At 41.4% G+C, this 27,773-nt stretch overlaps 1 protein-coding gene across 2 annotated transcripts in view; it reads right to left on the bottom strand.

The window, feature by feature from the left end:
* Positions 1-1,052: 1,052 nt before the first annotated feature.
* Positions 1,053-27,773, bottom strand: part of LOC308174279 (voltage-gated delayed rectifier potassium channel KCNH1-like) — a gene marked incomplete at both ends in the record, with an annotated part of 71,932 nt that continues 45,211 nt past the window's right edge. For both annotated transcript variants that reach the window (XM_080549352.1, XM_080549353.1), the window contains 2 exons: positions 1,053-1,928; positions 19,794-19,990. In XM_080549352.1, coding sequence (XP_080405478.1) covers positions 1,053-1,928; positions 19,794-19,990 — 1,073 coding nt within the window. The remainder of the gene's footprint in view (positions 1,929-19,793; positions 19,991-27,773) is intronic.

Raw genomic sequence — 27,773 nt, 5'->3', positions numbered from 1 at the left:
ATAATAATAATAATAATTAAATACATTCATAATACATTGTACAATGCTGGGTTGCAGTGTTCACATTTACTTACAAAAAGCAAAAGATGGTTTCATCCCTTTACCATGGATACTCTGAGAACCGCTAACAAAGATTTGGGACTATTTTCAGCTAGCGCAAAAGAAATGCAGGCCCAAACGCAGGCGCATTGGCAATTTATGTGAGCAGTAACAGTTGCTCTGAAATGATGGCCTTGAAAATGACAGACACACCTTTCTTTGCCCCCGGCAGCGCCTGTGTTTGTGCTGACTGTTTTTTACACCGGTAAAATATAGAGTGCAACCTCATGGGAACTGTAACTCCATGGATGAACAAACCCAACACTGACATGTACAGCGGATGTGCATGAGCAGACTAGTGGAGGTGAGTGAGTGTGAGTGTGGGTGTGTGAGTGTGTGTGAGAGTGTGTGAGTGTGTGAGTGTGTGAGTGTGTGAGTGTGTGTGTGTGCGTGTGTGTGTGTGTGTGTGTGTGTGTGTGTATGTGTGTGTCTGTGTGTGTGTGTGTCGCAGGAAGGATTCCATTTGTTCATAATGCCACTTTGGTGCCAATCCCTATGAAGTACAGGCCATTGCCTACATCCCCTTCTCACATACTTTTTTGTAAGTAATTTTTTTCGTTGTGGGGCAGTCCCACTCATATTTTTCATTTTATTGGACAGATATAGTGAAGACAGACAGGAAAGTAAGGAGAAGAAGGGAGAGAGGGCATGTCAGCAGGGCATGGGCCGGATTCGAACGCATGCCGACATGAGCGTGTGCGCTCTAGATCACTGGACCACCCCAGGCCACACCTTCTCACTAACCCTTGTCTCCATGGTGACTGACAATCATGGCACATAGGGCTAAAACCACCAGGTCCTCTTTAAGAGGATAATCATGGAGCTTCATCACCTATTGCTTACACAGACATTGGTGAGGCATCTACGTATCAATGTGTCCTCGGCTGAGGAACTGTACACTCAACACCCAGTGTCTTCCATCACTCTCAACAAGCCTTCCAAAACAACTCCTTTTAAGAAAAGATGTCCTCTTTGTCTGAGTCTGGCGAAGTGGGCCGTGAGATCTCAAACAGGGCCTTGGGGGAGCTAGAACCAGACTTCCCGGCCTTAAGGAGCTGGAGTGCCTCCGCCAGCTGGGCTTCTACGCCGGCCATGCGAGTGTTCAGGGCCTTCAAGTCCTCCTTCAGCTCCAGTTTGAGTTCTAGGAGCGAGGCCTGAAGCGTCTGCTCGGGGATGGGGTAGAAGGCGTGCTTGGCCTCGGGCTGCACGGGGCTCCGGTCCTGCGGCGTGGTGCGGGCGGTGTTGTTGTCGCCGACGCTGTCCAGTCGCAAGTCACTCTTAGTGATGCCGCTGTCACACGAGTCGGTCTTCTTCAGTGAGGTCGTTGACTCGAGGGCCTTGGTCCTCTCAGGCAGGATCTCCATAGACTCGGCCTTCGACACCGTGCTCCAGTCGTCGGTCTTGGCCATGGACTCCTTGAAGCGGCCCCAGCCTTTGACCTTGGTGGGCTCGGACGCTCTGCTTCCCGCAAAGGCCGTGGGGGACGGGGCTTGGAGCTTCGCCTTGTCCGAGTGGCCGGAGGCGGTCGCCGAATAGGAGGAGACAGAGGGAACGGGTGTGGCCGGGCTTTCCGTTACCGTGACGATACTGGTGGTGGCGATGACATCCTGGATGGGAATGGGCTCCACGTACACAGAGCCTCTCTCCATGTCATGCTCCGCCAGGTCCGGCTTCCCTGTCGTCGTCATGCGGGCCTCCTTCTGCTGCCGAAACCGCTGGAAGAGCCGACGCACCGGGTGGTCCGGGGGGAGGTTGAGGGGGGCTTCGTTTTTCCGCCTCAGGCGCTCTTCTTCCTCCCGTTTCACATCGCTAATCTTTCGGAAAACAATCTGCAGAGAGACGAAAGACCCTTGATTAATAAAAAACAAATCACCAATACATTGACACAGTGAACATATTATCAATGGGTTTGTTCCCAATACACACTAGAAACTATCTCTGATCACTATCACAGGGGAGTACATAACAATAGTGCAGTAGGAATATTGTTGAATTCAATAATTTTGGTTGGATTACTCAATATTTATATTCACTTTACCATTAACTCAATAGTATGATATTGTACTGTACTGTATTCGCTTTTACCACTCGTTATTTTTCGAAAATTCCATTTAGATGCATTCTAGGAACGATGAACAGAAGAAGAAAGCCGTGAAATATTTAGCTGGTTTTTAGTCCTGGTTCAGTAACCACCCGTCTGCCTGACTTTTCTTTTCAAACATCTGAAATGGATTCATTGTCTATTCATCTCTGATTATTCATATGTTATGCCAAAAGACACGATTTAAATATTATATGAGAAACGCCTGTGTTATTATGGACCCCACACAGTAGAGAGAGTGGGGTTTAAGGAAGAAATTGAAACGGCCACGGTTGTCTCTGAGCACATTTTCTTCAAGTCAAAACATGCTCATACGAATGCTCATGAATACCTTAATTATGATCCGGATAAGGCAAAAACACAATACAAATTATGTGTAATGTAATTTATCTTTGGCACTTGATTATACTGTATTAATCCAATACATTTCTGGAAAATCATTAAAAACGTTTTCTATTCCTTTTCGTGTACATAGCCTTTATTTATGTAAACCAGCTCCTTACCTTCTTGTGATTATTTTTTTCTTTCTAAAAGTGTTTTTTTCCCCCTTTCCTAACACCAGGGGAGCCACCCCTCCTAAATTTCGTTGTTTGGTACCTGTACTGTAGCAATGACAATAAAGTCCATTCATTCATTCATAAATGTCATGATATCTCATAAAACGACAGCAGTCAACAGTGGAAACTGTTTTGGCAGATGAGTTTCCCAGACAGGTGAGGAGGCAGGTGGAGGTAGAAATCAGAGTACAGGCTTTGTTCGATACCATTCCTCATTCTGTTCTATACATTACAATGAGCCCTTCCTCCGATATCTCCCTCCAGCAGCCTCCCCTGGTCTTGCATAGGCAATAGGAGCATAGAGGGATGAGAAGAGTATAGAAACCCTCTGTCTGACCTCATTACTAATTAAAGCCCATCCTTGTGAAAACACAGCAAACTGTTTCTTTCTGCTGAGTCCCTCAAAGGAACTCATGAAATTTAGATGTCTTCTCTAGTGTCGTGTGACTTTTTTAGTAAAAGAGGCCCCATTCTTCTGCAAGCCTATTGTCAGTGCAAAACCAGCATGTTTGGTGGCAATCATTAGGGAAGAAGCTAAACATCTGACAATCAAACAGAACCCGTTCCCTGGGTAGAGGTGTAAGGAAGTCTGACTAGGTACTGTGGGTAGTCTGAGTAAGAGGAATAAAGTCTGATGGAATTTGGCTTGTGTAATCATTCAATCAATGAATATTAATGATACTCAGCATTTTCTCGCCTGCGTTAGAATTAGGCCACAGAGACCTGGCAGCGTGGCCGGCATTCTATTATTGTCATGTCCCCCACCACACCTCTGCATGCTGAGACTGGTTTATTAAGTGTGGTTTTATGCAACCGTGCCTGGGCAAAGTACGCTGACTCATACTGGGAAATGACATGGGAGACGGTTATGATTTTATGTTTGTATTCGAGCCACAGCTTGAGTGAAAGGAAATCACCCAAAAATATAAGCCTGATGCTAGGTAACATGGGAATAGCCACATGAGGTTAATATGTTTAAAACCACAATGTAGATGTCAGTCCTTGCATCTTTAGTGCTGCCTATTAATTTGGGAGGGCTTATACTGTGTTTCTCCAGCCAGCTCTATACCAAGCAAGCTGCCATTTTGATGGAAAACGATCTCAGACTGTGGCTTTATATTTGACTTATCAGAGATGAAGAGAAGGGGAAACAAATATTGTGCATTATCCTTCCCACTCATCTGTTACACCAACACTGCAGATGTGTTTTCTTCCAGGCAATTATCTATCATTATCATCAACTTCAGTACATGCAGTTCCACTTACAGTAGCAGGTTAGAGTTCAGACATTCTAGTCTAGTGAACATGAACACTGCTACAACAACACAGGCATGTACTTGTATGCAGGTGACCCTCATGATTCACACTCTAATCGGACGCCTCGTTGTCGGCTGGAGCACAGAGAAAACAGGACCCCTTGTCATCTGTTAGGCTGATGTCTGCTCCCTCTGATGCAGTTTAAAATCTCCAACCACACTTAACCTACGTGCCACAGATTATTTGATTATTGAGTGATACAGTATGTGTTTCCTTGTGTATTATTTATATTGCTGTCGTAATCTGTTTTTATTCACAAACAAATTCCTACGAGCTGCTATAGCTGTTAACTTGCTGCATCAACCAGATTATTGTCATTGAGAAAAGCATAACTGTTTTGATTAAATGGCTTAAAAGCATGGAGAACTGTCTGATGATGCACAATTGTGGCTTATTTCAGTAAACTGTGTTTCAGTGAAAATACCAGACTGTTTCCCCCTACAGGCATTGAATTGTGGGTAGGAGATCTTGGGTGCTCTGAAGGTAAGCAGGAGAAAAAAGCACTATATAGGTGAACACCTGAAAGATAGTATAGAAGAAGTGAAAGTTAAATAAATAAACATGATTTGCTTTTGAAATTAAAATAGAATACTAACTCTTTCATAATTGTCAATAACGCTACCATATTTCATTTTATGATAACATATTTAATTTCTGAAAGGCTTTTAAAAAAAATAAAAAACACTTTTAATTATCCCTATGACGCTTTTCTACAGGACGTATTTCCAAATGGCATTTCCCACCAAAGCCATTTTCATTTCATGCTGTCTCCTTTCCTATGTCAAACGCAAGTGGCCACGGTCAAATTACTGCTGTGGTCAGGTAAAAGTGTATAGAAGACTTAGGGCCCTATTATGCACTTCTTAACTTGCCGTCTTAAGTCTTAATTAAGACGCACCGCCAGGTTAAGACCTACCGCCACCCTTATTATGCGCTTCATACGCGCTACTGCTATTATGCAGGCGTCGCTAGGCGCCCACACATAAGACGTAAGACTCCCGTGCATATATTACTCATTGTGGGAGTGTTCATATGTTAATGAAGTGCGCTAGGCGCCCCTGCTATTATGCGATCTGACTTTGCGCCTAGCGCTAAGAAGTGGTTTGAAAAGTTCTTAGGCGCTAGACTTCATGCACGTTTTGAAACACGAGCAAAACGTGCATGAAGTCTAGCGCCTATGAACTGCATAATAGCATAGCGCTTATGACTTAACGCAGCCGGTTCTTAAAGGGAATGGCACCTGGCACGCTGATTGGGTTGATTGAGAAGACGCCCAAAACACACCCATGACTAATTTCTGGGCTTAGCGCCAGGTCTTAGGCGCCCACTACCGCACGCATAATAGCAAAGTGGCCTTGACCACGCCTCCACGTCTTAAGTTTAGATCTACCGCCTCGTCTTATTGCTTAAGACTTATGAAGTGCATAATAGGGCCCATAATGTGCTACCCCAAATGACATAATGTGGACCCCAAATTAATTAATGTTAATGTATTTAATAATCAAACTGAAATATAGCATAATATTTCTCATACTTTTCTTGCTTATGCATCTAAGATGGATATTTGTACACTTGATACACTTTTGATACTGTTTTCTTGATTTATTATTTTTCACCCGCTTTCACAAGTTTGCATGGCCTTAGTTTTACCATACCAAAATGACCATTAATCAATACATTTCTGGATACAACTCCTCTTATATTCGTACTTAAATGAGTACAGTTATGAAATATTCCAATCCTTCTAGAGCTGTCTAAGCCCCCCGCAACCCACTGAGCCAAAAGATGATGTCACAGACGTCAGAGTCGTGCCAGGGGATCTATTATTTAGTCTGGCTTTGAATTGCCAGCTTTGCGCTGCACATATCCATATGAGCCTCATTTAGGATGAGCCATTCACTTGATTTCTATGACATTGTGCATCAAAGAATGACATTCCAAGAGCATTACTGTACATATCATATTAAAACATGTTTTTTTTTTTTACGGCTTACATCATTTGTTTACAAAGTCTCCTATGACCAAAACAATGTAAACAATGGAGTTATCAGCTTTGGTTCTGATGAGGTACTACAGTTGTTAGTCTCTCATTACCCCCCCCACTGCGTGTCACGCCAAACAACTCCCCTGTCTGTGACAATATTGACACCAAATCATGGCTTGTTTGGCATTATTGCTTAATTTCGGCTCCCAGTGCCTTCATCAGCTTTAAATCTTGAATTCTTGTCAAGGCAATGGGTGTATGCAATGTGGATTATGTAATTGAGAGTAATGGAATAACTGATTCCTGTTAATAGCCAATATTATCAAATGGGCATGACGATCTCAACAATGATGGAGGTACAGGTACTAAACTGTGCCATTGCTAGTCTATGCTCCGATTTGTTGTAGCTTTTACTTTGTTTGTTTGTCTGCTTTATTTCTGATTTCGTCTCAGAAGGCCTTCTTTTTTTTTTTTTCTTTCCTAGCACCAGGGGAGCCACCCCTCCCAAATGTCGTTGTTTGGTACCTGTACTATAGCAATGACAATAAAGACCATTCATTCATTCATTCATTCATTCATACGCAGAGACATTTATTTGGGGCAAAAGTGGCCTGCGGTATTGGGATGTTAATGTGACACTTTTAGCTTATGGATTTCACACACTCATGGAAAAACACTTTTGTGTAAGTTTGCATACTGTATATTTCACTTTCCATATGGTGCCCAAAGAATGTCAGAACACAGAATGTCTGTGCGTGAAATTGGGCTAAAACTATAGTAGAGGTTGCATGTGAGAGAGAACCTGTTTGTTCATACTGTATGGGTTAGGGTTTGTTCATACTGTATGTTTTCACATGTCTTCGTGCTCAGTAGATGCCAGAACTGAGGAAGGTCCCATGGCTCTGTCTGAAAGTTCAGATCCCGCCTGTGGCTCCAGTGTTTGGTCCTCATGGGGCTGTTATGCTAACATAGACTAATCTTGTCACATGAAGCAGGCAAGCACTCAAGCTACTGTAACAAAGACCAATTAAATCCACATAGGCCACAACTGGTCATACATACAGTGCAGTACAGTAAGTATTGGGACAGTGAAGCCTGTTTTGGTCTTCTGGCTCTATACTCTATAAGTTTAGATTTGAAATCAAACAGTTAATATGAGGTTAAAGTAGAGATGATCAGCTTGTATTTGATGATATTTGTGTCCATATTGGTTTCATAATGTATTAATTACAACACTTTTTATACATAGTCTCCCTATTTCAGGGCAACAAACGTAATAGGTCAATTGGATTGACAGGGTTTTCTCGTCAGGAAAGATGTGTTCCATCACATCATTTGTGCAGCTTTGGGCGGCTATGGCTCAGGATGTAGAGCCGGTGTCTAATGATTGCAAGGTTGGCGGTTCGGCAGTTTGGTCCCCGGTCCACCGTGTCCTTGGGCAAGACACTGAACCCCAAATTGCTCCCAATGTGTGGGCCGGCGCCTTGCATGGTAACTTGCTGCCATTGGTGTGTGAATGGGTGAATTAGAGGCCATTGTAAAGCGCTTTGGAATATACACTATAAGTGCAGTCCATTTTGTGCTGACATAAAAAATCTGTCAATGTCTAAGATTGATTCTCGGCTTTGTATTTGCCTTTGGAGTCGACTATTGATGTCTGTCAAGATCCAAAGAGGTGTCAATGAAAGTCAAGGAAGCCATTATTATCAGAAACATTATTATCAGAAACATTATTATCAGAAACATAAAACACAAAACCTTAAGCTTGCTAAAATCAACCATTTGGAACATAATTAAAAAGAAAAAAAATCACTGGTGATCTCAGCAATTGCAAACTGGCTGGTAGGCCAAGGAAGACTTATATAGAAGACTAGTGGACGACTGAAAAAATGCACACCATAATAAAACAAATTACTAAAAATTAAGAACTGTGCCACAGATCAGGAACCCTCCAGGAGGTAGGTGTGAGTGTGTCAAGAGACCACCATGCACGGACTTCACCATGATGACACCACCATGCACAGACTTCACCATGATGAGACCACCATGCACAGACTTCACCATGATGAGACCACCATGCACAGACTTCACCATGATGACACCATGCACAGACTTCACCATGATGAGACCACCATGCACGGACTTCACCATGATGAGACCACCATGCACAGACTTCACCATAATGAGACCACCATGCACAGACTTCACCATGATGAGACCACCATGCACAGACTTCACCATGATGACACCACCATGCACTGACTTCACCATGACACCACCATGCACAGACTTCACCATGAGACCACCATGCACAGACTTCACCATGACACCACCATGCACAGACTTCACCATGACACCACCATGCACAGACTTCACCATGACACCACCATGCACAGACTTCACCATGATGAGAGCACCATGCACAGACTTCACCATGACACCACCATGCACAGACTTCATCATGAGACCACCATGCACAGATTCCACCATGAGACCACCATGCACAGACTTCACCCTGAGACCACCATGCACAGACTTCATCAGCCCAACCACAGAGGCTTCACTGCAAGGTGCCAACCACTAGTTATCCTCAAAAACAATGGTCAGATTATTATTTATCAAGTATCTACAAACTTTGGTCTGGAAAAAGGTCTCGTGGACAGATAAGATGAATAGTATCATGTACCAGAGTGATTGCAAGAGGAACGTTTGGAGAAAAAAGGATCTGCCCAAGATGTACAGCATACCACCTCTGAGATGAGTTATGGTTTGGGCATGTATAGCTGCTGCTAGAACTGGCTAACTTGTCTTCATTATATTATGAAACTGCTGATGGCAGCAGCAAATGCCTCCAGATGTATCGGAAGGCGCTTCATCATACAGTAAGACATTGACCCAAAGCATACTGACATAGCAACTGGGGACGTTTTTCAGAGCCCAAAAGTGTAAAGTTATAGACTGGCCAAGTCAATCTTCAGATTTAACTCCAATTAAACATGCATTTGATTTTGGGATTACAAGGTTTTAGGCAAATAGACCTCAAACACACAACAACTGAAGTTGGCTTCAGTTCAGTTCTGGCAGAGCATCACCAGAGTGTACCCAGTGGCTGGTGCGGTCAATGGGTCGGAGACTTCAGGCAGTTATTGCATACAAATGAACAAAACATGGCATATGAACAAAACATGTTATATGTTCTACATTATAATGACAATCTCTACTTTAACCTCAGCATAATTGTTTGATTTCAAATCCAAAGCTTTGGAGTATAGAGCCAAACAAAGAATAAATGCTTCACTGTGCCATTACTTATGTAGGGCACTGTATAATGTTACACTGGCAATTAAGACTGCTGAGATGATCCTCCACAAAAATGTGATCCCTAATGTCTGCCAGTCAATGTTTCACCCACCCGAATTAGGAGGCTATTTCTCACCAAGAGTAAAGTAAATATAATAATTGCTTGTAAAAATAGCATAGGGGGTGAAAAGTAGTATATTTCTCATTGGGATAATTCAAACTCACTTGAGTCCGATTCTTGTCTACACACACATCCACAGTCAAACATCGGTGGGCAGCTGAAGAACAAGAAACAAATACGTTTCTAGCTAAAAAGAAAACAGACTTTCCAAAAAAACGAGCCCAAAGTGGTTTATAACAAGGGGACTTGGGGGGTATCAATGTCGTTAAAGGAAAATCCAGGTTTATTAGTCTCATGAGACTTTTTATTTAATCTGCTTTTATGATAAGTCTCATGAGACTTATCAAAATAAGCCTAGATTTTCCTTTAGCAACGTTGATGAAATACCCCCCCTGGCAAACTCTGACTCAAACCTGACCTTCGTGGGAGTGAACTGCCTGAGTAAGGTATTTGTCATTATTTGATTTTTAGCAAATGACAAGACTGTGAGGTGTGGCACAGAATCAGAAATGTGTCAGGTGCGAACGCTGGGGTGACGTGCTGTGTGAGATGATTGATGTCTGTGTGTCAGGAGTTTGGATTGGGTAAACGAGGGCCAAGTTTGATAGGTTGGTCCACCAGACCTTCTGTGCGTATTAGTCGGAAGTGTCTGGGTACAATTGCTCTAAATCTACTCAAACCCTGAACCTAACCATCAAAATAAATCGAGTTAGTTCAATTAATAGAGTTGCAGTTGATAGTAAGGCGTACCTTAGCTAAGCAAAATGGTGATCTGTGTACTTGAGACACCAAAAGACACAGATGTGTGCAGTCCACAATGTGTTGCTGAAACTGACATAGAGTATACATTGGCCTTGAGGGGTCTGTCCAAGTAAAGTGAGTAAAACATCAATCCGTCAGAGCTGAGATATGACTCAGGGACAAACAAAGGTGGAATATATAGGGGGCAAGATTGTACAGTACCTTCAAATTACATCCATCACCCTAATCTTGTGGGATGTACTTTTCATTACTCAGGGGTTCATTCCTTTTCCTAGTGATTGGACCGAGATTGATGGTCAGAAAATTATCCTCCTCTCCTCAGAGATCGGGGGCCATTTTGATTCCGTCCCCCAGACTGCTCCTGATTGTAATTGCTTCCTGACTTTCACATCTATTGAGGTTCTCAACAGCTCGCCTCGCCTGGATTATCTTATCAAACTCATATCTCCTCATTCTGCTTGCCTGGTTACCACATGTAATGCCTGCTTTTTCACTTTAACTGCCTCCTCAGACATCCATTTCATTACATTTCTAAAAATATATATATTTGAGATGGTTGGTATGAAAATGATTGTCTATGTTATTTGTAGTCCCATTTAGAGGGGCAAATCCTATCAAACCAGCACTTCAGTATTAACACAGTAGTAAAACATTAAATGATCTGTGGTAAACTAAAAAGGCATAATGGTTTTGTAATAGAGATTGGTATTGTGGAAATACCAGGTAGACATGCAGTTAGAATACATTCTGTAACCAGGCCAGTCACGTATATGTGTGCCTGCACATGAGGATAGTTACCTGTGTGCATGCACACATCAGGCATAGCAACCAGGAAAGGGCTATACAAATATGTAGATTTGCTAGGGGGTAGGTGGGGGATGGAGGGTGTATAACCAATACTTGCAATCCGAACGTTGTGGGTTCGAGTCGGTTTTGGCTTCATTTTGACAAAAGTGCTTTAAGGGTTTTTGATTTCATAACAGCAACGTGCAGCTAAGCATGTTATGGTGGCCTTGTACTATCGTTTCTGCATGCACATTTGAAACAGAGTTTCAAGTTGCTGCAAAAAGTAGCCCCGCAACTGTCGTTGCTCCACTCAAGTCTTGAACTTGCGACCACTGACTTGCCAACACACATGACTGTGTCTTCAAACACCTGACGTAGGAGACTGTGTCGCCTGTAGCATGTGAGCTTGGGTGGTAGGTGTGTAATTGCATGAACACGCCTACAGTAAATAATGTCTGATAGAATCAAGCCTTAACGTACTGTAAGTGACATCTTACAATTCAGACACATTTTAAGGCGCAACCGGTATATGTTTGTCCACTATGGCAACTATGAGCCAAACACAGCAGAACCAAAATAACAAAATGTTATTCTTTACATCAATGAGTGTCCCTGTTCTTCTTCCTAGCTCATGTGGTAATTTATATAGCTCAACAACCTAAACCCACACTTACTGAGTTTTGTTTTATTAACACAAAGAAGACTGACCTTCAAACTTCTCGCAGTTGTGTTGTCGAGATAAAAAAAAAAACAGGACCATATGAAGATTTCGGGGGAAATTCCCTCCAGTGCGACACTTTCTTGGATAACAACTATTGATCTGAACAGATTGAAATGGCAGATGACAGAGTCTCCTCTACTCAAGGCTGAGCAAGCCTAAATGAGAGTTCTCGTTTAGAAAAACCTCTCTCTCTGTGCAGATTGTTATCTCAAGTGTTGGGAGGATAAACTTTTAAGGTAGCAATTTCTTCTCTCGACTTTAATGTTTAATTAAAAGAATAAACTAACATCTCTAGCTAGAAGATAAAAAATGACTGTCTCGTCTCAGTTCCTGAATCCATAATAGTTTTCCATTCATGAATACAGTATCTGCGATTTCTCTACTTAAAATAACTCACTAGGGAGAGCCCTATCTTGAATTTCTAACTCATTATGAAGAGTAAAAGTGTTATCTGTATAAACTGGCATTATGTTGAATGCAAAATACACACATTGATTGTTAATGTGTGTTTTATTAGTTAGTCTGAATGGCTTGCAATAAGACATTTGAATCCATTACATTCTGACTGTTTAAAAGGAAAATGTGTCTGACATTTTCAACTGATTTCATTACATCACATAAGGGTGAAGGTCTGTCTTTGACTATCCAAGAGTAAATCAGCCCCAAGGTCCCACAGCCACTTAGGTAAATATACACTACTGTCTCAGAAAGCTCTTATAGAACGAAAGACTAGATTATGAGCAATATCTAGTTGTTTAGTAGTAATAAATGACTACAGAAGGATAGGTCTATTGCACTTATAAGGCATTACATAAGTGTGCATCATAGACAGTTGTTACTGTTATTTTCAAAATAACGATGGACACCTCCTGAAATCTCTATCTCTTAGTAACCTTCACGAATATTGCCACTGTGTTTGTGTAATTTATTGACACAATGTTATGTTGAAAAATGCATCTGAAATGTTTCCAATTCTATTGAACAACATTTCAGTACAACATGGGGAGCTTCCAACGATATAATATCATATTTTAGTTAAGTATGTTTTTGAGCTTGGGTCATGTTAACTGTGTGATTCATTCCTTTGAAATGATATACTGTACTGTACAGATTTCCAAATGTATTAGCATTTGGACATCCATACCGACATAAATACTCATGTTTAGCTTGCAACTGAAAAGGTAAATGCAATGTTTGGTATTGCTTCTCTTGGGATGACAAAATAACCTTTGGTTTCTTTGTTTAGAGGGTGTACACAGGTATTAAGAAAGCAGTGAATTCTTTCTCTGTGGTTTAGTACAGTGACAGTGACCAAGACCAAGGTTTAATTATATATTTGGACTTCTGACTCTGAGTACTCTGAGTGTTCTCCCATGACAATTTGCCAAATGCCGCCCACACAATTGTGCATGGCTGTCATCATTATGTGGGTGTCGGTGACTTGGGGGAAGAGTGATTCAGAGACCTTAAACAGTCATAAGTAGCTAGGGAAAAGAAAGCTTTGTCAGACAACCACGTGATATTGTATTTGAAAAACAAAACGATATTCAAAGCCAATCCCATCAATAAAAAGCTTACTGGATGGAGCTTTCAAAAAAGTGAGGCAATGGGCACTGTACACATTTTACACTGAGCCACAAACATTTTGAAACTTGTTGTGGCCTCAAAAACAGGTTGTGATCGATGGGTAAGGCTACAGAATCATTCATTGAAATTGGCCACATGGCCTTCAAACGATGTTGAAGGGGGAATATAATTCAACATAATTTATGCAGCAAATCTGATGGTTCAATAAACCATCACAAATGAATTGATCTGCAACATCCTCATACTGTAGCCTCGCCTCTCTGGGCCATGTAACAGTGAAGACGTATTATATTTAAACAGAAACTCAGCACTTCTGTAATCAATGAGGTGAAATGCATGTGGAGCAGAAATAGAGTACAGCAAATTGCATGACTCACAATCTTATTCAATATCCAAGTAGGCTACTTCATTTAGAATGTACAGTTTTTCTCAATCTAGTTAATGTTTGGTTGCATAGTTCCTTGCTCTCCAAATAGTTGACGCAACTTTCACAACTCTGAACTCCAATCATTTTTCACTGCGTAACTGTTGTGTTGTGTTTTCACACAAATAACCAAACCCCAATAGTACATTTTTAGAAAAAGACTATCACATCCATAACATGCAAGAACCAAGATAGCGTCAAATGGCTTTTTTGGGAGTTGCAATCCTGCATAATGTGTGAATCAGCTTTTGCCAGAATCATAATAAGTGCAAAGTCATCTCATCTTCAACAAAGTAAGAGACAGAATTAATTTAGGATGAACGACACACAGCAATCTAAGTGCTGTTTTGAGGGACATTTACAGTTCCAATAGGAGCTGATAGGGTGTTGTGTATGGTGTGCTGCAGAGTCTTGTGACGCCCATCACAACTCGCCATGCCAACCAAACAGAAGCAAAAATACCTAGAAGACAGTTGAGACAGAACTCATGTCATTCAATACAAAACGTAGCAAAAAATAAATTAGCAACTGAAATCACCCCTGATAAAGTCGGCCAATCCTTGACTAGCTTATTCCAAATGTATGCCTTCCCTTGAAGCACGCCCACATATGGAATTACTAATGATGGCAGCCTTGGCAGAGATCGCTCATAGCGACCCTGTCGGAAATAGGGGCCAATGCTATGCATGTCTTATAGCTGAGTCTACAAAAACATAAACCATTGTTCAAATCACACAGGGATGTGGAAAATGGACAGACATGTTTAAGTTACCATCTTCCTTAGTCCGGTAATATTTCTGTTTCTCCACAACACTATCAGATAGTGACAATCACCTAGATGGCTCTGAGGTAGCTACTCATTGTACATCCAATCAACGATGCACAAGAGGTGTACGGCAAAAGGCCCATGCCAGAGGATGGTTGTACTTCCTCATGTCAAAGTAAGTGCCATATGTTTATCATCCCCATCATCCCACTCTCAGGTTGAAACATTCATGAACACAATGGGTGCTCTGTCAAATACGGCCATGCAAGATGATTTATGATCATCCTTTCCTATTGTAATTAATTACCCATCTGTTACAGTATTGCATTGTCATGAACTTGGAAAATAACTTGAACTTTGTCTTTCAAACGCAGTGCAGATCTGTCACGCATTATTATTGATACAGTGTGATGGTGCCAATGAATACACAGGCAATCAGGTGTTTTCAGTTTGAAAGTGGCCATGCAGATGAGTGAGGAAAAACAAAATGATTACAGGCTCTTGAGGCAACAAAATGTGAAAAATTGTGCAGGGAGTGAATACTTTTGCAAGGCATTGTCTGTATTTGTATCTTCATCGAGCTCTCACTTTATCCTATTCTATTAACGGTAAACATCAGCCAATATAATGTAACAACCCTTATTCTCATTAGTTCCTGTCTTCAACCTCTCATTACCCAGCATGCATCATTCTGTCGATGGTAGTATGCACAGGAAATGGTCTGGTATAAGTAGACATTTCCCTGATACATCTGTGTAGTCCGTGGTGAGATTGATGCTGTTCGGAGGGAGGAGGCCTGTCTTAATAAATCTGTGGAGTTTATTAAAGGACTATAAATCTGTCCTTCGCCATTAAACACACTGCAGATGGAGGAGAGGGGAAACTGTCACTTCAACTTGGGTCAACTTCTCCTCTAGCCTCCTCCACCTTCATTCATTTCTCATGGTCCTATTTTCTCCCTATCCGTTTGGGGTTCCCTTTCCTGCCACTCGATGTCTCTTGGCATTTTCTCTGGAGTGTTATATTATAATGTATCCCATATTATAATGTATCCCATATCATAATGTATCCCATATCATAATCTATCCCATATCACAAATACAATTCCGACTGGGGTGACATTTCACTCAATTAGCTGTGCCATTGTCCAGATGCATAATGTCAAATACGTGCATTTTTGCAACCTGTTTGTAATTGATCAGTAACACATCTGAGGTTGCCATCTGGATTTGATCAAAATGTGCGCATAGCTTTCTGAACTGCACTTTCAGACGTGTTTTGATTTTGCACAGAAGCATGTCCTATGGAGTGGAAAAGGATGCACTCATAGGTGAAAATCAAACTGTTTGCTTTTTAAATTTCTGTCTGTCCAATCAATTGTGTTTGTAGTTTGTCACATTGCCACGGGCAATAATTGGTTACTGGTTGATTTGGTGAGGTCCTTGCTATCGTAGGGTGTTTGCTGCAGTGATGGGCAGTGAGCAGAATGGCAGATCAGCAGAGTTGGCGCTGACACAGCAGGAATGGGCTTGGGGGGGTTAGTTCAGCTTGTCAGGGCAGTGATTTAAGTGCAGGTTTTATTGCACATGCAAACAGAATAGGACCCTGCCAATCCTAGTGTGTGAAGAGTGGCCAATAGCACAATACTGTTCATACTACTGTAGACCCCAGGCCATTTTGTTTACCACAACAACGCATTGTGTGTATGTGTGTGTGTGTGTGTGTGTGTGTGTGTGTGTGTGTGCGTGTGTGTGTGTGCGTGTGCGTGTGTGTGTGTGTGTGTGTGTGCGTGTGTATGTGTGTGCGTGTGTGCGTGTGTGTGTGTGTGTGTGTGTGTGTGTGTGTGCGTGTGCGTGTGCGTGTGCGTGTGCGTGTGCGTGTGCGTGTGTGTGTGCGAGTGTGCGAGTGTGTGTGAGTGTGAGTGTGAGTGTGAGTGTGTGTGTGTGTGTGTGTGTGTGTGTGCGTGTGTGCGTGTGTGTGTGTGTGTGTGTGTGTGTGTGTGTGTGTGCTCCGTATAACCCTTTCTCTCTCAGAGCACTCTGTATAATCAATGGTGCTCTGCAGATCATGCATGATCCAGCATTCAAAGAAGGAAAGAAAGAGTGAGAAAAGAGACAGGGGCTGATTGAACATGAGAGAGCTGAGACATAGATCATCAGATCATGTTTTCACATAGAAACAACCAACATTCTCCACTAGATGCATTTGACTGACTAATTACTATTGTCTGGCGAGCTTTTTTGGGGTGTTTTTATGATGTTATCCATTTGTTTGTATTCATCAAAACTGGTGTTGTTGAATGTACTGCAGCAATGTGTGCCACCTTAACTGAACTACAGTTCAATTCCCCAACATTAGGTTGCTACACTGCTGCCCTGCTACAGTTCAGTGCTATGTTCAGCTTTCATTACCAGTTTACTGCTTCATTTGGATCATTTTGAGTGACACATTCCCAATAGTGCATTATAATGAAGTTCATTCAAATGAAACAAAAAATGTTTTGAGGTGTTTGCACTTGCATAGATATTACAATGAGATACATAATAAGCTGTTGGTCTCCCAGTTACCAGCTAAACTAGACAGGAAACACAATTCAATGCCATATCAGTTACACCAGTGGCAAGTATTCCCCTGACGCCCCACTTAGTAGTAGAGAAAGAGTGCTACCCTAGCTTTGTGTAAGCCTCAGGTGTAAACCAATACATCCTGGTTAAGAAATGCTATCATCAAAGCATTTGTAGATGAGGCAAGCTAGAGACCTTGAGAAAAAAGGTCAGCCTACTCAAAAACAGCCATCTCAGGCCTAGGCTACACGGCGACAAAACGATGCCGAAATGCAATTTCGATCTCTGGCTTTTGAGAGAAAAAAAAACTTTTTCTCATTGTCGTGCAAAAGAATCTCTGGCCACATGGAACAGCGTATTCAGGTACACTGGGCATGCACATACTGGTTAGACCCAGAAAATTATTAAAATATAATTGAGAGTGAGACAGTACCGTATAATAATAGAAATTAATTCATTCATTTTCATTAATTTGGTAGTATTGATCAATCTTCTCTCCACTTACATTACGTCTGCATCCAAGATATGGCATGCATGTTATTCATCTGTGTAAATGTAGGTTGTATAAAAAGAGCTGATGCATAATAAACGTTATGATCATTGTTATAAGTGCCCGTTGCTAAGATGTTTCTAAGACGGTAAATAATATCACAGCAAGTGTAGGCTATTTATCAAGTTTAGGCTATTTATAGCACAAGACTTGCGCTGAATGGTTGGGCCGCACGCAATGCGCACATACATCAATCAAATTTTATTTATACAGCATATGGATGTGCAAGTGCTGAACAGTATTAAGTAAACCACAATACATTTGTGGGTGTCCGCATCAACGTTATCGCCAACCACGCAACTCCAAAACACCCTCCCAGCGTTATCGTCTCGTCGCCGTCTCAGCTCACGAATTTAGTGTTAGTCATTAGTCGTGTAGCCGTGAGGTGCAAACGATATCAGATCATCACCGTTTCAGCCAAATCCGGTGCCGTAAGCTACTTATGCCTCAAACAACATGACTACAAAGTCTTCTTCATGTTTTGTTATGTTGGGTATACATGTATCATCCACTGGGTCACCGAGGCTCAACTTGAATCACACATGGGGTTAGATCTACCTTTCACACTCCTTCATTCTAATGGAAATCCCAGAAGAGCATCTTTTAGGGCTGCTTGCTGCCTCCTCTAATTGTGTGTCCTATTACAGAGACATATCACTTTGGAGCCCAGAGGCAGATTGATTATCTCCTGCACCTGAGGCCTCGGAGAGTACCAACGTCTCTGAGCACCCCTTATCTGTGTACACTCCTTTATCTCTGTTTATTCACATGTGTAGGTCATTGCATCAACAAAGCCTGTAGACACACAAACACACACACACATACACCATGGATGGATTTTACTCTGATAGCACAGAGAGCTGACCACCTGATATATATGGTATGTTAAACCAACATACGAGGGCCTGAGTAAGTATGCACAGGCTCACTCCCGGTCTTGGCTAAGGGAATCCATTAGGCCATTTGTGTCACGGTACAAGATTAAGTGTGTGTACGTCTTAAATCTGGGAATGCAGACTGAAAAAAGAATCCTAGATTGGGGCTTTAATGAGAATGCAAGCCCCACAAGCACAAGGTGATATTGAGGTTGTGTCTGAAAATTCACGTTATCCAAATGTAACAAACTATCCTATTTCATTCTCTCTTTCTCCACCACCGGCTCCCCCTGAATTCAGTCATTGGATATGCAAGGCAGCGGTATTGAGCCACTCACGCTATACAGGCAGCCCTCCAAGAGCTCATTGATAGCAAGCGCTTTACGTCGTTGAGTGCCAGAGTTCAATTCAATTCTCTCTCTCTCTCTCTCTCTCTCTCTCTCTCTCTCTCTCTCTCTCTCTCTCTCTCTCTCTCTCTCTCTCTCCTATATTGACAACAGCAGTTGCACACACACACACACACACACACACACAACCACCTCTGCTGCCACTGCCACCTGGGTGCATCCTCCTATTTCCTCACTCATTCCTCCCTTTTCAGAGTCAGTCAGGTTGGTCTTCTAACCCCTGATCATAAGTAATAGCATTTAAATTCAAATAATTTCCATCTGATCTACTATCTTTCTCTCCCCGGGGGCACTCCTGTGTGATTTACAACCCTTGGAATATTGTTGAGGTTATAATATCTAGTGAGTAATTCCTTTATGACTGTTTCTTCTGGAGGTCCACAGAGGCTTTGTTCTGTGTGATCCAAGCCCAGCACTCAGTGTGAATATAATTGCAGCACGCATAGTCAATCAGAGAGAAACATTCAAAGAACTCCATAAGATGCGTTGTAACCTCACACACAGCTATGGAGATGGCACAGCTACGGAAATACAGTATGTAGAACCAACTGAACTGAACCCCTTAAAAGGAAATCAAAGACTTTGAAGTACCAAATGCTGTGATCTGCCATTGCATTGTTACGGGGAGATGACATTGTTTAGCTTGGAAGAAGGCCCTTTTAAGGGGAGAGTTGGAAAGTAGGGCAGGAGGAAGAGTGAGGGAACAAAAGAGAGACAGGGGGAAACAAGGCTGACACAGAAACAGCAACCGAATTAACTTTCTTCTCTGGGACCAATAAAGTACATCTATCTAACAGGAATCTAAGAGTATGCCGGGAGGAGAATTAATATCTTATTCAGCAGACGTGGGAGGTCAAACAAGTTCCACTCACCCTCTTCCGCAGGTTATACGTGAGAAGGAGGTTTCTGGAGAAATGGTTGGAGAAGGCCGTGTAGAACTCCAGCACCTTTTGCAGGGCGTCCCGCTTTATGACGTGGAGGTCGCAGTAGGTCAGCGCGCGCACGTTTGCACACGCTTGGGCAAGGGTCACCTCCTTCCAGAACACATCCCCGAACACATCTCCCTTACCTGCAGAGAGAGCATCGAAGATAAAGGCTTTTTACTGTACGTTACTTTACTTAACACTAGTGAGTGTATCACAACAACACAAGCCTATTCAACCCAAACCTTTCAACCTTTCATATCAGGAATTTTGCCATGCCGTAACACAGCTGCAGCAAACGATTGGACCACTTTGCAGAACACACTCAAACTCACGGCACTCACATCACTTACCATTTTCAAAAATAAACTTCGACAGGTCATAGTTGACTGTTGTTCCTGCTGATTGCCCCCCCCACATACACACACAACCCCCCCTCTCTTTTCACACATAGGTAAAGCTAAAAAATCCTGTTTGTTTTCATTCTTTTGATAAAGCTCTGCCTAAAGAGTGGTATGGAACAGGAAATGGGAAACACAATAACAACCACTTGTTTCTTTATTTAGTACTCATAACAAACGGCTGTAGGCACCACATTGTACTTGTACTACTAGCTACAATAGTTACCAATAATAATGACTATTATTGAGATTACACCGTTTTTCAAAAGGTCTACTGTCGCTCTACCTCGGGTGCAGCGAGAATGAACTGCGGCAGCCATATTGTTTGCATGCACAGTCCAACCTTCCCTTTTCTGCGCAATGATAAAAATGCAGTTGAAAAGAAGCTTGGCTTGCTAAAAGCGTCACTCAACATGATGATAAATTAAGTTAGGCAATTCAGTTGATATACAGTGCTCTCTATACAGTGGCTTCAGAAGGGTTTTTCCACATTTTGTTTTGTTATAGATTCAATTTAAAATGTATTGAATAATCAGTTTTGCCATCAATCCACGCACAATACCCCATAATGACCAATACAGAAATATCTCATTTAGAAATGTGGAGGTACACTAGCAAAGCTAACTTCAGTTAGATAGCCAACTGTCTGAGCTGTATAATGTATTCACATCATGGAGAGTGCCTGTCAACACTTGACGTACTATAATGATCACACTAATTTATTGTGTCACTCACTGCCAAGTACAAGCCACACTATGTGTGCCACAGATTGCATCGTTTGGCTGACAACTATATTATTAGTACTGTATATGTTTATGTATGATAAATGACTGCCAGCTAGATGTGATGACATTCCCCTCTCCCCTTGTTGGACAACACTGTACATTGGCGCTGGAACTTTGTCAGTCATGTGGATGACATGTACACTTTGATGAGCCCCTCTTCAATATTGGGTGCATTAGTTTAGAACATTGAGGAGGCTAACACTGTGAATATGTGTGCTTTTATAGAAAAAGAATCAACACTAACTCGACTAATCACAATCAAGTATTCATACTTAATTCATACTGTACTTATTAGCACAAGTGTATTATGACAAATTCACATACAATATAATATATATACAACATCCCACCTACCATTTTTTTCTGATTCTTACAAATCCTAATTTATATTTTTAAAATGTTCTCATAGTTCCCATATAGGCCTCCTGAAGGTCCTATAGGCCAATGCTTGGACACCTTTTTGTAAGGGGACACATTTATAAAATCGTTAATATTGATTGTTCCTCACTTGGGACTGAACTCTGATAGTACTTGGAAATCCTGCCTAGATCCTGTTCTCTTTAAGGTACTTCACCGTTTACATCTTGAACCAGAATGTCTTAAATTAAATCTCTTGATCCCACCTGTATATGGGGCCATCAATTCCCTGCATCATTATATCATCATATATCATATTATGCTTTGGTCAAGCAAATCTTTACACAATTTCTGGGACACCATTTTTTTTTTTTTAGGTATTTGTGGAAAGAAAACTTTAGATGACCAGTTCCAATTGAATAAAATTAGCCAAAGCGTAGGCAAAACAAGTTGCGTGGTAGGCAAAACAAAGACATAACTAGCCATAACCAATACAGCAGATTATTGATGTGAATTGGTGTGTGTTTGTTTGTTTGTATGTGTGTGTGCATGGGTAAAGATTTTATGTGTATATGAGTACATGTGTGTGTGGGTGTGCGCATGGGCGTGTGTGTGTATGTATGAAGTAGGAATAGGTTATGTACCCCATATATACGTATTTATGTTCATTAATAGATATTTTTACTACAACCCAATGCCGTTATAAACATATTTGTAATCATGTGTCATACACTCAGTCTTTACTGTCTTCATTATTTATTTACTTAATTATGGGAAAAAATAACATTAATATTATTTAGAAAAATACATTTAAAAAAGGGAATATAGATATAATATGGAATATGTATGTCTATGATTATGAAATATACAATGGTCATGACCTTTGTGTCCTCAATGGTAGTGATGGTCCCGCTAATAGTCTGAATAAGAAAAGTAATATTGTAACCTCACTAGCCCACCAGCCTTAGGCAGACTACCAGTGTAAACTGGCCCCGACACAGTCAGACAAACAGAGAGATTGCTGGTGTATGCAGAATGCATTATTGAATCAGCAATATTGAAATCATTATTGGTAGGGCATAAACCCTGACTCTCCCGCTTGGTACCTATGCATACAGTAGTGTCCTACCAGTGGAAATAGTACCAACAAAAAAAGTGCTACAAGAAGAATTCTTTAGCATAAGGTAAGATAACTCTTTAACTCTGCTGAACTATTTACTTGCAGCCACACATCAAAGGCAACCTCAACTCATCCTCTACTACCCGCCTCTCTCCATAGAACTGATCCCAGTCACTGGATTTGTAAATGTTACTTATGGCATTTTGTTGTTATTATTAATTTTATTTGAAATTCCAATTTTAGTTGATGTTACGTAATGTCTGTATATGTATTTTTATTTCATGGCTATAATTGATTTACGGTGTTTAATATGAACGTAGATTCCTGATTCAGTGTTGCACCGGTGCCTCTTTAAGTGTGACATTTCATCACTGACCAACACATGTCAATATGAGTGAGAGACAAGATGCTCCGTTTTGGTTTGGCTAGCAGAAGCCAGCAATTACAAGTAGTTTAAGTTGCTAACATTGAGAAGGTGAATGATGATGGTGGATTTGAGACCAGAGAATAAATTAATCTGTAATTAAAGAACCTGGTCGTCGTATGTTTCCTGGAGGGAGTAAAACACACAATGTACCTAATCTAATGTTACACTAACCCTCCCCTACCCACCCAAATATACTTGTCACAAGTGCCATCTAAAATGGTAGCAAACCAAAAAAAAGTGTGATAAAATGCGCACAAAAAAAAGAGCCCTAAAAAAAAAGGTTTGTGGCCTCGGGTGGTCCAGTGGTCTAGCACCGCGGTCTACAGTGCACACATATGCCCATGTTGGCATGGGTTCGAATCCGGCCCATGCCCTGCTGACATGTCCTCTCTCCCTTCTTCTCCTACTTTCCTGTCTGTCTTCACTGAATCTGTCCAATAAAATTACAAATATGAGTGGGACTGCCCCACTCACAAGAAAACCGAGCTGAGGTGAACTTTTCCAAAAACGGATGTTTGAGGTGCTGGTGGAAAGCCAGGGAGAAGTACAGAGAGACTGTGTAAGGTAGGGAGATGAAAGGGATAGGGAAAGGTATTCTGCTGATGAGAAGATGGGCAGAGGTTGTACATTGTTTCCCATTTTTATTTAGCCTATTTTTTATTGTATTTTATCTTTACCTTTTCTTTTTGCTGTTTTCCCCTGCTGTTTTATATTGCATATTGTATATGTTTTTATATTCACTTTATGTTTTCATTCCTGTTGTGAAGCACTTTGAGCTGCATTTCTTGTATGAAAGGTGCTATAGCCTATAAATAAAGCTTGACTTACTTACCTTGACTGTCCCTCCTGAGACATCTACTACCCCCTGCACTGTGTCTCCAGAGACACCTACTTCCCCCCCTATAGTGTTTCTCCTGAGACATCTTCTACCCCCCTGTACTGTTTCCCTTTGTCAATATAAAAAATTTTAAATAAAAAATACATGTGAGTGGGACTGCAAAGACAGCAGAACTAGATAATATTAAGGCTCAGATGGCAGGCTTCTGTGAGCTGTGGGCATCCCTGCAGTCTAGATTCAGGAAGTCCTCTATAAGTCTCCTCAGGGAATTAAGGAAACTTAATTTAGCAATGATAAAGGTTCTTTGACTTCCTCAAGTGCACAGCTGGTGTCCTCTAAGAAGAGGGTGTTTAATTCACTATGTATAGTCGCTGACTAGCTTTTCTAGGTGTTGCTCAAGGATGAATAGGCTTCTAAGGCATGGTGAACATAATAATATTATTGCTTGTGATTCTCACACTCTCTGATTGAAAATGGATGTTCTTTGTTTAACTCATTCAAACACTCAAACACTCCATTGTAATTCTCAAGTAATAGATGTTGAAGTTTCTGTTTGAAGATAATAAATGATGTGAGTTTGAGTGTGTTTTGTAAAGCAGTCCAATCATTTGCTGCAGCAAAACGGAAGGAGTTGCGGCCGAAAAACCGTGCAGGCTTTGCGGACATGCCCTGGTCAATCCTGAAACATGTGCCGGAAAGCGCCGGAAACACAGTTCACGTGGTAGAATATTCCTGTGTATCTCAATGATGTACAGTAGGACAACATCTAGCCTTGTATGGGTGCTGACGAGCTTAGAGTAAAGAAACCAAAGTGCCATCTCTAAAGGGCTGTTTAGAATGACCTGCCCTGGGGGCCCCGCTTAGGTGGCGTAGTGGATTAAGCGCTGACCATGTACCGCAGGGCTCCCGGTTCGATTCCAGCCGCGGACATATCCTGCATGTCATCCCTTCTCTCTCTCTCTCTCTCTCTCTCACCCATCCTTCCTGTCATAATCTCTACTGTATCTGTCATTAAAAAAGAAAAATATGAGTGGGACTGCCCCACTCAGAAAAAAGAAAAGAAAAAAGAATGACCTGCCCAATGACCTGCCCTGCGCTGTTCTAGAGTGCAATACAACATTATTCATTTTCACCTGACAAGACAAAACATGTTCACAGTAGTTATTAAAATGATCCAGACTGCAAATCAATATTTAATTTCTTTGCCTTTAAATAAACTATGAAATCGTATCACATTGAATTGAATCAAACTTTTAGCCTACAAATGATAACTTAATTCTTAATATCATATTCCTTACTGAATCACTGCCAGTACACACCCCTAGGGGTGGGGCCAGTGAGTGGTCGGCCATACGTCACATACGCCATACGGCCATCTAAATCCTTGGTTGAATTAATCGCTGTGATGCCTAGATGCTTCTGAGGCTAGGATGGTGAAACATTACCTTAATGAGAACCTGATTTACTGGGGAAGCGAGTTCACCACCTAGGGGAACATAAACCATTTAAATAATTACCGATAGCAGGTCAGTGACGGACGCAAGAGAAACCCCAATAATGTTGCCATGTAGACCAGGCAATCCATCAGTCTCTGAATTGATTATGTTTGTGGTAACGTGTACAGGGCTGGAAACACACCGCAGGAGTTGATCCAGTATGTTCATGCTGTTGAGACCCCAGTAAACCAAGGGAGAAGGGCTCCATAAGTAAGAGCAACCATATTCCCATAACATGAACTTTATCATTCCTTTGCCCATAGATAGCATCTGGACATTGTAACATACATTTATTTTCAGAAATAGTAATTTGCACTGATTTTGATTGTGATTAAGCTGCTTTTATCTCACAGGGTGAAATCCTAACTCGAGAGCCACGCACGTCAAATAATGGCACAAATATCCATTGACATCAATGCCGATCAATACTTCATCAATGCATCAATACTCGACAAATGTCGAGTTAGGTGCATGGATTCCACCCACACTGATCTGGTCAGAGGAACCAAATGATTCTGACCTTCTGTTTATAATCTATATACCTTGAGACCTTTGCATACGACGTGTTTTATCTAAGGCTGCCAGTTGGTTAAAAAAAAAAAATGGTGGGAAATGTTTTCCTATAAATTGATTAATCTACTGATTAATCAGATGTGGAAATTTGAAAATATTTCGCCCTATTTTTCAACTTGCAATTTATGTGGTCAGAGATTTTATAAACATTTCTAGACAAAAAACTGAAAGTGGTGCCTAAACAATGAGTGGGGGAGTAAAGCTTGCTGCATACTTCTTGCTGAAATGAACTCTGCTGGGTTTGTACGAACAAAATGACGTAATTGTGAACAAAACGAAATGTTTTAAATAAAATGGCGGCGAACAGCAGAGTGATTCCATTCCATTGTAGATAAGGGAAAAGGGAATTCTATCCCCTCCAAATATCCACTTCACCTAGTCAACAAAAAACATCCCTTGGCACAATGGGTAACCCACAATTCATTGCAATCCATTCAACACGACCGAACAGACGTTAGTGGTTGCTGTTTCCCAACTGTCTTTTGACAGGTAACAGCTAACACTAATGGCTGTATGGACGATCCCTTGCACAATCCACTTCACTCAGACATCACTGAAGGGCTCACTCGATATGAGGGAGTAATGGAAGGGGAGTCTCGAATGGAAGGGACTCATGCTCAGCCAAAATAACTTGGTAATTCGCTGCTACCATCTGTGCGTGTTTTGTAGCTGCTGCTCCTCCTCTACCATAAACAACACCTCAGAGAGCAGGAAACAGCATCAGTTTAAACGTAATTTGTCCTACTGTTCACCTTATTATTTATGAGAATAAATTGCATAACATGCAAGTATTGTTTAATAATTACAGGTATCATGGTATCAATTTCAAAGTGTTTCTCAAGTTTCATCCTTCTGCCATCAGTGTCGCAGTTTGTCATTCCTCCAGTTTATGTGGGTTTACTAAGGTCAGAGTGTCCGTGGAGGACCGCACATTCTCCCGCCAAGATTGTATTTTTTTTTATAAATCCCAAGGTTTGCTTAAAAGTGCTGTATGCCTTCTTTTGTGCGTACGCAACATTTATAAACGAGGCCCCAGATCATCATTAGTAATGCCACTCTGAATGGAAGGGTGTAGCCACAAAGGAATGCATCTGACAGCGTTCATTCTCCAGGCTTGCTGACAGACTACGGACTGCAGTCTGTGCTCATGTTCCCTCTCTCTCCCCCACAAAATAATCTGACAAGTGGTAACATTCTTTTGGAAGATCTGCTTTTTAATGCTTTTAAACATGGACTGAATATTTCCTGTTTGCACATTTGCCTCTTTGGATGCTTGCCTATTCTGCACAGTAGAATAGGACATAGAATATAATAGCACCTGTCAGAATTCAGAAGTACTGTATGTGTAGTCACACCAAGGACGACTACAAAGTTTAGTATTCTGACCCTCATTCAACCCAATCTCGTCCCTGCTCTCTCTCTCTCTCTCTCTCTCTCTCTCTCTCTCTCTCTCTCTCTCTCTCTCTCTCTCTCTCTCTCTCTCTCTCTCTCTCTCTCTCTCTCTCTCTCTCTCTCTCTCTCTCTGACTCTGTCTCCCTTTTAGCAGTTGGAAGGAGTAACCCCAAGTACTATGAATGGCATAGTATCTCATATTGGACGGACAATTCGATGGAGTGGATCCTCCTTGTTGAACATTTATCCTGATGTGTGTGTATCTACGTATGTGTATTGAACCAGAGAATCAAACTTTGTATTCTAGCCCTCTTGGCTTAGTATACTGTGTCACAGGCATAACAACAGTGTCAAGTCAGGAACTAAAGATAGATAGATAGATAGACTTTATTTGTCATTGTTACAGTACAGGTACCAAACAACGAAATTTAGGAGGGGAGGCTCCCCTGGTGTTTAAGAAAGGAAAAAGAAACACATTTTGGAAAAAGCATAGATGCATAAAATCACAAGAAGATAAAGAGCTGGTTTACATCAATAGAG

The sequence above is a fragment of the Nansenia antarctica genome (genome assembly GCF_963989245.1).
Source record: "Nansenia antarctica genome assembly, chromosome: 19".
NCBI lineage: Eukaryota > Metazoa > Chordata > Actinopteri > Argentiniformes > Microstomatidae > Nansenia > Nansenia antarctica.
This window is presented reverse-complemented; position numbering and strand designations above follow the sequence as displayed.